The sequence below is a fragment of the Ictidomys tridecemlineatus genome, chromosome 2 (assembly GCF_052094955.1).
Source record: "Ictidomys tridecemlineatus isolate mIctTri1 chromosome 2, mIctTri1.hap1, whole genome shotgun sequence".
NCBI classification, from domain to species: Eukaryota; Metazoa; Chordata; class Mammalia; order Rodentia; family Sciuridae; genus Ictidomys; species Ictidomys tridecemlineatus.
The window spans coordinates 225,646,217-225,658,962 of NC_135478.1; the positions used below are offsets into that span (position 1 = coordinate 225,646,217).

Consider the following 12,746-nt stretch of genomic DNA (forward strand, 5'->3'; position numbering starts at 1 on the left):
CTGGGGAGAGTAAGACCACCCTCTTCTCAGGCCCCTGCTCCTGGCTTTCATGCATGAGAGCCACACCCCTCACTTCAGCATTTCTGCACATCAGCAGAACAGCTCCTCCCCACGGGGCAGCAAAGGATCAGGACCCGCCTCGCGGAGACTGGAGCACCGTACCTTCAGAAATGATCACATCTTTGTGGTTATTTTCATATAGGTGCAAAGAAAATGAAGAACAGCAGGGACGTGTGTGTGTGTGTGTGTGTGCGCGCACACACGTGTGCACGTAGCGAGGGAGAGAGGGAGAGAGGATCAACACTACCGCAAAGAGAGCAAGAAAAAGGAAGTGGAGAGTGAACAGGAGGGGACGTCCTGCCCGTGCTCCCAGAGTTCTGTGAAGTCTGCAGGCCAAAGTTCTGAGGCTCACAGCCAATCCCAGAGGGTGAGAAGGTTCAGTCACCTCCCCTTACACTGAATGGAAGCAGATGGCCAGGGGCCATTCAGCTCTGGGATCCGGAGCAGAGCCTAACTAAACGCAGCCTGGCTGGGCCTGGCTTCCGTGGGCTGAAAGCTCTCATAACACACGCAAAGTGTAAACACCCAGGAAGACCCCAGCTTTCTGTGCCAGTTCTTTTTCTGGTTGTTTTTTTATTTCAATCAGCTTTCTCCAATGTGACGAGACCTCTTCGTGGACCAAGACACTGGAAGAGCACGGTGGAGGGAAGGCGGGGAGAGAGGGCTGGAGAAGGGCAGCGCAGCAGCTGCAGCAGAGGCAAGAGGGACGCCTGTGGCCCAGGGACAGTCACCATCTCCATGTGGGCCCAGGGTGCTCTGGACAGGGACATGCAGAGCCCCAGGCCAGGCTGCTCAAAAGATGACCACAGTTGGGGTCTTCTCCTGGGAGACGGAGGGGACCTCCCCCAGGAGCTTCTTATCTGACCCTTCCTCCTCCTGGGGAAAAGACAAACGGAAAAAATCAACCAAAGGGAGGAAAAAAACACGGAGGAGGGCCAAGTCAGCTCCCCAGAAGTTGACCCCAGCAAAGAGGGAACAGGAAGGCTGACAGGAAGTGGCAAACAGGGCCAGGTGGCAGAGGAAGGGGAGATGGGCAGTGCCCAGGACGGAGTGGAGGAGAGAGTGGGGAGCTGGAGTAGAGGAAGGGGCTGACAGGCACCGGGAGGCAGGAGTTAGCCCCCCGACGCACAACGGGTCCCATTCCCAGACGGAGCAGTGGGGAGCCCGGCCTCTGAGGTGGGGCCTGACCTTGGACAAGGGAGTTCAGGCCCTGATGCTCCTCCCTCTCCCTCTCTCCGACTGCTCAGACCCACACCACTCAGCAGCACCTCCCGGACACCTCACCAGGGGTCGGGAGCTCTGGACACACACACTCCGGACACACAGTCCCAGGGAAGCCAAAGCCAAGATGATCTTCAGGATACAGACAGCTGCAAGCAGGGAACAGAACGCAAAGAACATTTTCTGGAGATAAAGGAAGAAAGAGAGATGCGGTCAGGAGCCAGCCCCTCGGATCCCGTCCAGACCGCCACCTTATCGACCCAAGCACGCACAGGACCTGCGCCCCGAGCCACTTCCCACCAAGGAAGACTGCGTTTCCCGGCAGCAGGGACCACCATCCCTCCATCCCTGGCTTCTGCAGTGGCTCCTCGCCACCCTCTGGAGACGTGGGGTCTCCTTCTCCACTCCCTTGAATCTGGAAGGACCTGGGTCTGCCTTGGCCGTGAAACCCAATGGGAATGGCCCACACAGTGACCAGCAGCCTCCAACCAGCCTGGCAGCTTCCATTTCCCGCTCTTGAGTCGCTCACAGCTCTACGCCGGGGACCCTGTTGCGTGCTAAGAGCTTCCTGGAGAAGTCGTTGCAAACTCTGGCTGAAGCCCCAGCTGAGCTCGCAGCCAAGAGCTGTCCTCATGCCCTCAAATGACCACCCCCAAAGGGCATCTGCCTGCAGCCACATGGGAAAACCCAAGTGAGCACTGCCCATCTGAGCCCAGGGAACCTACCAAACTCTCGGAAAGAACCAACTAGATAGAGCTTTACGCCACCATGTTGGGGGATGGTTTGTAGATAGCAAGAGATATAACCAGCAACACCCACAAAAAGCCAGGAGGGTGGCCCACAGTCTCCTCCCTGCCCCTCATGCCCCAGATTCAGGGCATCTCCAGGTTGTGGGGGGCTGAGAAACAGCTTTGGCTTAGTGAGACCCGGGTGAGGTCCAGGTGCAAAGCCTGCGCCTCAGCCCTCCATTGTCCCCTCTCCTCGGAGCCCAGGATCAGGGTGGGTCCCTGGAAGGCCGAACCCTTCCTCACCATCATCTTCTCCATGTAATTCCTGCACCTCTCCTCCTTCCACTTGTCGTTGTAGCTCCTCCACCTGTATCTGTAACTAGTGGTTGTGTTGAGACCATCACACGGAGAGTTGATCTCCGTGACGGAGGCGTCATTGGTTTGCCAGACTAAGCTAGTCACACAGAGGACAGTCGCAGCCACTGCTGTGGCAATACACGCCAGGATGAGCAGGCCTGATACACAGCCCTGGAAGGAGAAGGTCAAGATGCACGTCGTATCCAGCAATGGCAGAGCCATGAGGCCCCCACCCTCCAACCTGTCTCTCCTACCCCAGCTCATGTCACAGAAAACCCCGTCAACACCCCCAGGGGTACCCTCAGGATGTTGAGAACCAAAGGGTAGAAGACAGAAAACTGAGCAGGAAAACTAGACCCAGGAGGGAAGAGATGGGAAAGAGCAGGAGAGAAAGACGCGGGTGACCACGACTCACGGAGAGTTTGCCCGGGTACTTCTCGTGGGCCATGGCCCCAGCTCCGGCTATGATGGCCTGGAAGAGAAGACACCAGGAGGAGGCCTCCAGCCTACTCCCCTGAACTGACCCACCCTCCTCCCGTGGTTCCCAGACATCCAGAGCGAAGCAGGCTTCAAGAGACAAGTGAGGAAACCTGGCCCGAACCGAACTTCAATTCCACTCTCCCGCCTTCCCAACCTTGCCTTGAAGACCAAAAGGGCAAGACAGCTTCCTGGAAGCAAAGGCACTGGGACTCTGGTGGCTTCTGCAAGTCCCCCACCCAGAGCCAAAGGAACTTTCTCCGCCGACCCCTCGCCTCCCTCTGAGCTCCCGGCCACCTCCTTCCTCACCACACAGCCTGCCCAGAAGGCACAGCCAGAGGCCCGCAGCGCCGACCCGGTCCCAGGCCCAAAGTAGAGACACACTCCGAGAGTACAGCTCACAACCCCCAGCAATATCTGGGTCACCTGCAAGACAGGATAAGAAGCCGACTCTCCCCGTGGCCTGCACACCCCAGGGCAGCCTCTCTTCTCCTGCCCATGGCTTCCTGCCTTTCCTCTGTCTAGCTCTCCGTAGCTCCGACTCCAGAAGCTTCTGTTCCCTCAGCTTTCACTCCTCCCTCTCGTAGGTCTGACTGGTTCTCCTCTCTGGCTTCTTCTGAATAGAAACACTTTCTCATCCACCTGGTGAGTCCCACGTTTTTCTCCCCCTTCTCCCCTGGGAGTCTCATTCTCTGGTCCAGATACTCTGTCTCACCTCAGCTTCTGGCCCCACGGGGCTCTGTGGCAGGCACAAAAGTGTGTGACCCCATCCAGAAAGGAGTGTGGTGGCTGAGGGCCTACCCAGCTCAGCTCCTCTGGGGTCCCCCTCCTCTTTCAAGCTGAGGACACATTCTTTGGGGATGGCGTCCCAGCCAGTGATTGAGCAAGATCATGGTTCCAGGCCATCACGCCCAGTGTGGAATCTTGTGATGTGCCATCCTGGCTAGGAAGCCCCCCAACAGAGACCTCGTCAGCACCGCACCGCAGGCTGAGAGCCCCCTGCCCGACCCTTCCCATCTCTTTTCATTTCATAGGTGTTACCCCTCAATCAACCCTGCAGCCCTAACTCCAACTTCCCAGGAAACCCAACAATCACAGGTTCCTGGGTACCACCAGCTGCATGTCCTGGGAACATCTCAGCTCAGTCATAGCTAAAATCCACTCGGCCCCTGCGCTCCAAGGTCCCCTCGCTTGCCCTCCAGGACTCCTGTCTCCAGACCTCGGCATCTTGAACCCACGTCTTCCCTCATATCCCAAAGCCAGTGACTCCCAAGTCACAGAGACCCAAACACAAGGGGTGGGGACGCCTGTATTTCCTCCCCACTTCTGCTATGACCAGTGAGAGCAGACGTTCCGTGCGTCTGACCTGGACACCTCCTGCTCGGAGGCAGCCAGGGCCCAGGTTCCTGCTTGGAGCCCACCCACAGCCCTCCTGCCTCCGAGGTCGACTCACCAGGCCTCCCTGTCATTCAAGGCCCTCAGCTGGCCACGAGGCTCTCAGCTGAAAGTCCGACTCTCTCTGCTCTGTACGATTGCATAGGCTTTCTGGCCTCTTAACCTTTGTTCCTGCCATTTCCTTAACCTGGAATTCCTTTGCTTCTGCTGCTGCCACCACCTTTTCTAAACCCAGTCCTTCTGCGCTCAGGGTCTGGTGCAGACTCCACTCCTGCCTGCCCAGGACACAAGGTGTGATTCTTGTTTCTCACACCACCGGATCCACCTGATCGTTTGTGTTATGAACTCTCTGCAGGATGTGGAGCACGTTTAGGTGACAGCCCAGGTGAAGGGCCCAGAAAATGGCCTGTACCTGCAGCCCTCAGTCCCAATTGCACAAGCAGCTCCAGAGAGTCTTCTGCTTGCTGCCCCGCCCGAGGCTGGCACTGCCCGCTCTGCACCATTTCTTTCCATCCCATCCTCAGTGGGGAACCCTCCAAGCCTTCTCCCAAACATGACGGCACACGCACAGAGTTTATGTCCCTCCTGGTGGGACTCAGCCCACTTTCCTTTTCACTTCCTATTCTCCATCCTCTGTGTCACCTTGGTGTCCCACCTAGCCCCCCACACTCACCCCCAGAGCCAGCTGAGCATTGTTTATCCTGGCCCCAGAAGGCCCAGTATCCCGAGGGCGTGAAATGAACTGCTTCAGGGAAGCCCCAGCTTTCAGCAGCTGTGTCAAGGCCGATTCCTGGTGGATGTGGATATCAATGTGGGTGGGCTGGGACAGTGTAGAGACCACATCAACTCCGTTCACGGTCACCTTGTTTTGGGTCATCATGCCTGGTAGGGAAAAGCCAGACAAGAGTGAATGGAGTCTGAGAATCAGGTGAGGTGAAAAGCCGTACCTGACCTGGTTGAGTCCAGGGGTCCTCCTGGACCAATACCACTGTCCCAACAACCTTACCCTGGGATGCAAATCCAGAATTTCACCACATACCTTATTGGACCCAAAATGACCTGTGGGGTGTAAGATAGGACAAAGAAAAAAATCAGAATAATTTTAGTGACTCGATATGTATGTTTGCACACAACACTTTCCACTAGTTAAAAAGTTCAAGAGATATGGAGATATGGCTCGGGGTACAGCACTTGCCTGGCATGTGCGAGGCCCTGGGTTCCATCTCCATTATACCTTTAAAATCTCTCTTCTGTCTTTTTCTCCCTGACGTCTAGTTGCCTCCCAAATGGAAACTAACATGATCTGTTTCCTACATATCCTCCAATGACAGTTTTCACACCCAAAATGGTCTAAAAATAATCTTTCTCGCCCCTTTTCCTAGAAATGGCAGTATCCTGTACACACTGGCTAGCACAATACTGCTTTCCTATTAGTATATGTTTGTAGAACAATCCTACATGTATCCATGAAAAGCTTCTTTATTCATTTGCTTGGCTGCATAGCAGCAGGTGTATGAATCTATCATGATTTATATAAGTTCCCTGATTGACAGCTTTTAGGTCATTTCCAATGCTTTTCTATTTCACCCAATGTGGAAATGTGCATTACAATTTCAGAGGGTACGAACAGTCGCTCTCCACAGAGGGAGCAGCAGCCGACAGGAGTGGAGCTGCCCTCCCCACGGCACAAGAGGGTGCAGCAAACTCTTCTATTTCAATATTAGATGGGAAATAACATTCCATTGCAGATGTTAGTAATTTTGTGCAATAAAATGCTCCATTTTAAATGCGATAAGCATTTAAAGCATTGAGATCATCAATGAATTTTGACAAATTTATATCTTTGTGCAACCACTATTACGATCAAGATTATAGATATCTATGTTGAAAAAAAATGATTCAATGATTCTCCCCAGTAAGCACCCCAACCACCAGCTGCAGGCAACTGCCGATCTGCCTTCTGGAGCTATTCCACTATATTTTAAATTTTCATTCAAATATATTCCAGTATCTATTATATTTTAATTTTCATTCTTATCATAAATGAGGTCCATCATCTTTTCATGTGTTAAGAGCCATTGTCATTTGTTTTGTGAGCTCTTCCTCTATATCCTATGTGCTTCCTGCTTTATTTTGTTTTGGTCTTTATTGAATTTCTTTGTATATTCAAAAAAGCTTACAATCTCTGCCATGACTTGCAGTTATTTCTTTCCAAGTTGATACTTACATTTTGTCTTTGCTTGTATTTTCATAGTTTTCATTTTTAAAACTCTAAATTTATAAAAGCTCTTCCTCCTTTTTGTGCTTCCTAGGTCACATTACATGCTTTAAAAGGCCATCCCAGTTCCAGACGTTAAAATAACTCTCCCATGTTTTCTTCTAAGTGATTTTAGGCTTTTGGTTTTACTTTTCAATATTGATCCCTCTGGAATTTGTGTCCTAATTTGGAAGACGTGGATCTGAGTTTTTGTAGTTGTTCCGATGCTTAACTTCTGAAGGATAGTGTCTGTTTGTGAAATATGTCATCTTTCAGCAACTCAAGATGCTCTCCTGAGCAAAAAAGAAGTTCCCATAGGAAGGGAGGTCTACTCCAGTCTTCCTACTCTGCCCATTGGGGTGTCCGATGAGCTCTGCACCATTACTCCAATTTAATTAGTATAGAGTTTAATGTCTGATTATGCTCTTTTATGATTCCCTATGCTATTTTTTCAAAATCTTCATGCCCATTTTTGTGAAATTATTTCTCCATATATAATTTAAAATTGACTTCCCTAGCTCCAAGAGAAATCCTACACAGGTGACTCTAACAAGACATGCAAGTGAAGTGTCGCAGATTAAATCAAATAGAAATATCGACTCCGATACCACCTCCCACGGTATGCTGCCACTCTCGGAACATCTCACACCCCACCACCACCTCCACCAGCAGCCTTCTTGGAGGTAAAAGAACAGGTGTTTGATAGCTTGGAGGAGGCACAAAAGAGATCCAGGCTCACTCATGGGCACACAGAAGGAAGACCAGCCCTGATTTCAGATCTTCTGTTGGGGACCCAGAGTTGGCATCAGGTTGCGGTACTGAATGTGTCCTATGCCCAGATACTTTACCGGAAGGCTCCCTGGGTACTCCTCCCACTCCACTCCAACCCTCTGAAGAGCAAGATCTGGACCCTCCAGCACCCGGAAGACTCCATCCCCACCTTCCACTGCTTCCACGCACTGGGCTCTGCTCTGCTGCCCTGGACACTTCCCGGTCCTTCCTCCCAGAGCTCGAGGGGTTGGGGACACAGCACCCTGCTCCCTCCACCCACAGCCCTCAGGGCTCAGTCTTGAAGGAGCTCCATCCACCCAAGCCTGGGACAGGAAGGTGGGGCAGAGCAGGTGGCGGCCTTTCCTCCCCTCAGGCCACTTCAGTCTTGAAGGGACCCTGGGCAGTGGAGGGCCCTGCCTCACCTGCTGTCCTCTGGGAGCTGGCAGAGCCGAGCAAGCTGGGAGGAGAAGACTTGGAGCTGAGGACCCTGCAGGGTGATTGGGAGGGAGGGGAGCAGGAGGCAGGGGTGGAGGGAGAGGGCCTGAGGCAGCCTGGAAACTCCCCAGCAAGTGGCTGAAACCAAGGGGCCCATCTTGGGGGGGTTCCATCAGACACACACACCCCTACTCGGACAGCATGCAGCAGAGGCACACACTTGCTCAGAAAGCCCTGGCCTGACAGGGGCTGGAAGAGGGGACACCTTCATAGGATCCCCCTGATCATGTTAGTTTTGTGCCTACCCTTCATGGCTCCAGCTCCCCAGTGCCCAGTGACACCGTAGTCTGGAAAGCCCCTGAGGACCCCCAGCCCCAGCCGTCTGCTGGGAAGTGCTAAAGTTTGGTCACTGCCCTCCGTCTCCATCCCTCTGGCTCCCCACCAACTTCCTCCTTCAGCCAGGGCAGGGTCCTCACAGCTCTCCCTGCCACACACTCGCTCAGGGGCCCTGAGGAGAGCAGGTGAGGAGGCCCCAGCCCTGGCCCCCCAGCACCACCTGGCCCCCCACAGGCCTGGCTCCCTCAGAGCTGGCCGGGGAGGGAGGGACCACGCCACCGGGATGGCGCCAGCAGACGGGAAGGGAAGAGGCAAGGAGGGTTCTGGCCTTTGACCTCCACCCACCACTAGTGGGGCAAGTGGCAGGGTCAGTGCTGCGTGAGCTTCAGTGGACAGGGAGGACCCCCACTGGGCACTGAGGGGTCCCCAGGGCCCACTGGGGAAGAGCCGCCAAAATGGAAGCTCAACAGAGGGCCAGAGCTTGGGGGCCTCGGGATTTGAACAGTCAGAGGGCTCTGGAGAGGAGAGGCCAGAGGAGAGCCCAGCTGGGGGCAGGTGGTGGACAGGTGAGGCCCACAGAGAGCTTGACCCTGGCGCCAGGATCTGACCGTGAGTGGCAGGAACAGACATGAGGTGGAGGAGGAGCCCGGGCAGGGTCAGGCTGCCCTGAAGGTAGCCTTCAAGAAGGGCCACGCGTGTGGCTCTGTGACCAGGGCAGCCACCCAGTGACCCTGGGCACTCTGGCCCTGATCTCCGGAACTCCACTGAACATCTGCCAGCTGCTCTTCCTCGCTCTCCTGCCCTCCCTCACAGCCTGTTATCCAAGGACATGGCGACTGCAGACGATGCTGAGGGGGCTCCCGAGGCCCTGCAACCCACCCACATCAGTGTGCACGTCCACCAGGAGTCGGCTCTGGCCAAGCTCCTGTTGGCAGGATGCTCTCTGCTGCGGCTCCCAGCCCTCCCTGGAGGCACAGCCCCTCAGACCCTCAGCAACAGCCGGCTGCTGGTGGCCTCCTGGGTGAGTGTGGCTGCCCATCTCACGGGGCCCTGGTGGGACATCCCAGTCCCTCACATTAGGCCAAGGGAAGGACACTCTTCTTGTGGGTCACACACTCTCCGCCAGTGTCTCTCCAAATAGGTGCTGGGCCAGTTTTCTCTTCTTCCTAGAAATCAGTTTCTCCATCTTCTCATTATAAGCAGGGCATGGGGCAGGAGGCAGGGGACTGAGTTGAAAGAGTCCCCTCTCTGGGTTTTAACCACCAATATCTGAAGGACGGGTCCACAAAGCCATCATAAGGCCTGGGGGCAGGGCTGCCTCTGTGCAGGCACCCAGAGCTTGTCTTTAGGTCCTCTGTCTTCCAGGTGGTACAGCTGGTGCTAGGTGTCCTGAGTGGCATCCTGGGGGGATTCCTCTATATCTACGGGCCCACCAAATTCTGCTACTTGGGAGCTGCCATCTGGACCGGGGCTGTGGTAAGTAAGGCAGCAGGTGACCAACCTCCCAACAGAAGGATAGGACTTCCCAGGACCACCCCAACATGGTGGAACAGAATGTTAGCCATCAAAAAGTCCCTAATTATCTAGGTCAGTTTGTCATTGGTGCAGATAAGAAAATAACCAAAGGAAGTGGGGCGATGTCTGAAGTCACAGGGTCATCTCTCTGGTCTCCTGCCCAGTGCCCTTCCCACCAGTCTAGGTCCTCGTTCCCATTGTCCCAGTTATTAGCTAAGGCTCTAAGGACCTACTCACCTCCAGATGTCTGCCCTGAGATAGGGGAGGCAGATAGAGAGTCTGCAGTCCCCAGAGGAAGCGTAGCCTCCTAGTTCCCTGTTGTGCTCTGCACATCAGTGGGGATCCAGGCACGAAGGTCAAGAGATGTGTGTGTGCAGTCTTCAATGGGAGCTCAGTGGGCTGCTCATGGTGGACCTGGGGGCTCTCCGACAGACTTGCACTCTTGGGATAGTAAAACACACTTAGAGAGATAGAAAAGACATCATCCCAATCCATCCAGTGATAGAAACACTTGGATTACTTACAGAATAGCCAAACAGGATTTGGATCCATCTGTCCTCAGGGCTACACCAGACTTTCTGATTCTTTGAGCCTAACCAAATGAACTGTAGAGCTGTTAGGACAGGCCCTGGGACCTGGGGCTGACCAAAGACTCATCCTGCCTTGAGAGCTTCTCCAACAACCTGGACTTCCACCCCTAAGATTGCCCCAACCCTGGAACTCTCATGAGGCACCTGTTGTGGCTCAAAAAGGAGGGTTTTGGAGAAGGGAGGAAAGGCTCCCACCTGTCTTGACCACAAGCACTTCTAGATGTCACTAGAACAGAGCATTCTGTAGCCTCAGGGGTTTGACCCAACTCAGCATCCTCACCAGTTACATAACTACTGCTTAGCGCAAAACCTAGGAACATACATGGTGTGCTCATGGGGACACAGAGGCACTCACGTTTCCTGTGCACATCACTGCTGGTTTAATCTCTCCCCAGGCCGTGCTGGCTGGAGTTGCTGGATTTCTTTACGAGAAACGGGGTGGAATCTGCTGGGTGAGTTCAGGTCAGGGCAGGGAAAGGAAGGAGGCTCAGGCCAGAGGCCAGTCCAAGCCTCCTACCCCATCATACTTGAATGTCACCAAGCAAGGCCCTTTTGTCCCCAGTGCAGGCTCTGGGAGAGACTGCATTGCTGAAGTCTGCCCCTGCCTCCTCCCCTCCCCAGGCCCTGCTGAGGACCCTTCTCATACTGGCATCTTTCTGCACCGCCATTGCAGCCATCGTAATTGGGGCTAGTTACTTCCATGAATACTACTATTTTGTAGATGAAGATGACTGTAAAATCTACTCAGAAAATTGGCCCACTAAATCCCCCATCACCCCAAGTCCCAAAGAAGTCAGAAGGCAAAACCTGTGCATCTCCCAGGTGAACATGCTGAAGGTAGGTGGCCAATGTGAAGGAGTGGGCAGGGAGGGCCAGGAAGGGGCGAGAATAAGGCCGTCCACAGAAACAGGTGCCCCTGCTCTTCACCTGATGATCGTCACCAAGCACCACAGGAAGAGCTCCTGCGACCGTGAGTGCTGCAGACCAGTGGCACCGACAAGCCCTAAAATACTGACCATGAGAAAACCGGGGCCGCAGGACTTCAAAGTGTTGCAAAGACGTTAAAAGAACCTGCTCCTTGGTCCTCTCAAGTCTTGGAGGTTGTCGGGGAATCAAGTCCTAGATTCTCCGTAGAGATGAGGACACTGGAGCCCAGAGGGAAGGGATTCTAGCTGCATCCTACACACAGGATGCACTGACTCATTCCAGAAGCCACAAAATTGGGGGTGAGGGGTGCAGAGTGACCCATGTTGGCAAAAAAGCATGGAAAGGGAAGGAGAGCCACTGAATCTGGTGACCCTAGCTTTGGCCCTCTGTCCCCAGGCCCTGGTCATAAGCCTCCAGGCCATGCTCATGGGTGTCTGGGTCCTGTTGCTTCTGGCATCTCTGGCCCCCCTGTGCCTGTACTGCTGGAGAAGATTCCCCCCGAAGAAGGTGAGTCCCTGAATGTGTGTCTGTGTGTTGGGGGTAGTAGAGCTGTTCACAGGAGACAGCAGTGGAGGATGGGTGATTTAGGAAGGAAAAGGGCCTCTATATAAGTTCCAAGTAGCATCGTGCCTTTCTACCCCAACTCAGAAATCCTGTTTTCAATCAAGTGTCTCCAGCCCAAGAGCCCAGGAAGCCAGGGAAGTTCATAGCTATGTTAGCCCTTTGGTGCTTTTTGAATCAGGTACCTTTCAGCCAGTGTTAGATCTGGCTGACTCCAGAATCAAGCTGTCCTGGAAGAGAGAATTTGCCCTTTCTCTCCTGACCAGGGTTGTCTTGCTCTCTTCCTCCCTAGAAAAGACAAGAGAAGAAACTACTGGGAGCAAATGGGATCTAGCACTGAGCACTCACTCCTTCTGAAGCAGAAGGTGCTCCTTCTGCTCTACCTGTCCCCGTATCTGACTCTTGGAAGAAGCAGCAAACTGGAGGGAAGAGACTCCAATAAACCTCACGACCATGGGGTTGTGCTCATCCCACAACCATGGCCATGCCCTGCTCCACTGACCTTCAAACAGCTCTCCACTCCACTGCTCACTTCGTCATCCTGCACCCCTCCCTGTCCCCTCCTTTTCAGTAATTTGAAAATAAATTGCTCCTGGATTCTTACTTTGCTATTCCAGGGAAGTTCTCTTGGCTGGGAGGGCAGTGGAGCGTGAGCCAATCATGGACCCAAGACACTCCTCCCACAGATCCAACCTTGCACCTGGGTCTAGAGTTGCTGGCCCTGAACCTGGACCCCCTTTGAGTCTGGTTCTGTGGCTGTGGATCCTAATGCCTGGGTATGAAGGACGAAGGGTCCTGACTCTGAGTCCTGCTTCCTGTCATTCAGATTTAAAAAGGTAAATGCTCAGCCATTTGATGATTGGATTTTTATTTTGACCATTTGACAATATTAAGAAGTAGACCCATAACACCAAGATAACATTATTTTAGAAATCATCTTTTTCAAGAGAGGATGTCCAACAGTATGATGAAAAAAAAAAACAGAATAATTGTCCCCATGGAAGGGAAAGAACTAAAATGCAGGATCTGAATCATTTATTTTTAAATTTATGGGTAAGCTACCAGAAAAATGAGGGAAACTCTCAAATGTCATAAAAGTAGGGGCACATTCAGAGA

The 12,746-nt window shown here is 53.5% G+C and overlaps 2 protein-coding genes across 3 annotated transcripts; one reads left to right on the plus strand and one right to left on the minus strand.

Moving 5' to 3' along the window:
- Positions 1-601: 601 nt before the first annotated feature.
- On the minus strand, positions 602-7,845 carry Tmem176b (transmembrane protein 176B). The gene is made up of 8 exons (XM_005326656.5): positions 7,689-7,845; positions 5,278-5,297; positions 4,912-5,120; positions 3,153-3,269; positions 2,782-2,838; positions 2,313-2,537; positions 1,345-1,464; positions 602-936 (listed from the first exon to the last, which is right to left on the minus strand). The coding sequence occupies exons 3-8, from the start codon at positions 5,116-5,118 to the stop codon at positions 853-855; spliced, it is 810 nt and encodes a 269-aa protein (XP_005326713.1). The 5' UTR covers positions 5,119-5,120; positions 5,278-5,297; positions 7,689-7,845; the 3' UTR covers positions 602-852.
- Positions 7,846-8,063: 218 nt separating this feature from the next.
- Positions 8,064-12,233, plus strand: Tmem176a (transmembrane protein 176A). 2 transcript variants are annotated; one of them, XM_078040816.1, is made up of 7 exons: positions 8,064-8,222; positions 8,851-9,058; positions 9,387-9,513; positions 10,538-10,594; positions 10,764-10,979; positions 11,466-11,576; positions 11,923-12,233. In XM_078040816.1, exons 2-7 carry the CDS (start codon positions 8,883-8,885, stop codon positions 11,962-11,964), a joined length of 729 nt encoding a protein of 242 aa, XP_077896942.1. In that variant the 5' UTR covers positions 8,064-8,222; positions 8,851-8,882; the 3' UTR covers positions 11,965-12,233. The 2 variants fall into 2 exon arrangements, with proteins under 2 accessions (XP_077896942.1, XP_005326714.2); XM_005326657.4 differs by having other exon boundaries at positions 9,403-9,513.
- Positions 12,234-12,746: the final 513 nt, after the last annotated feature.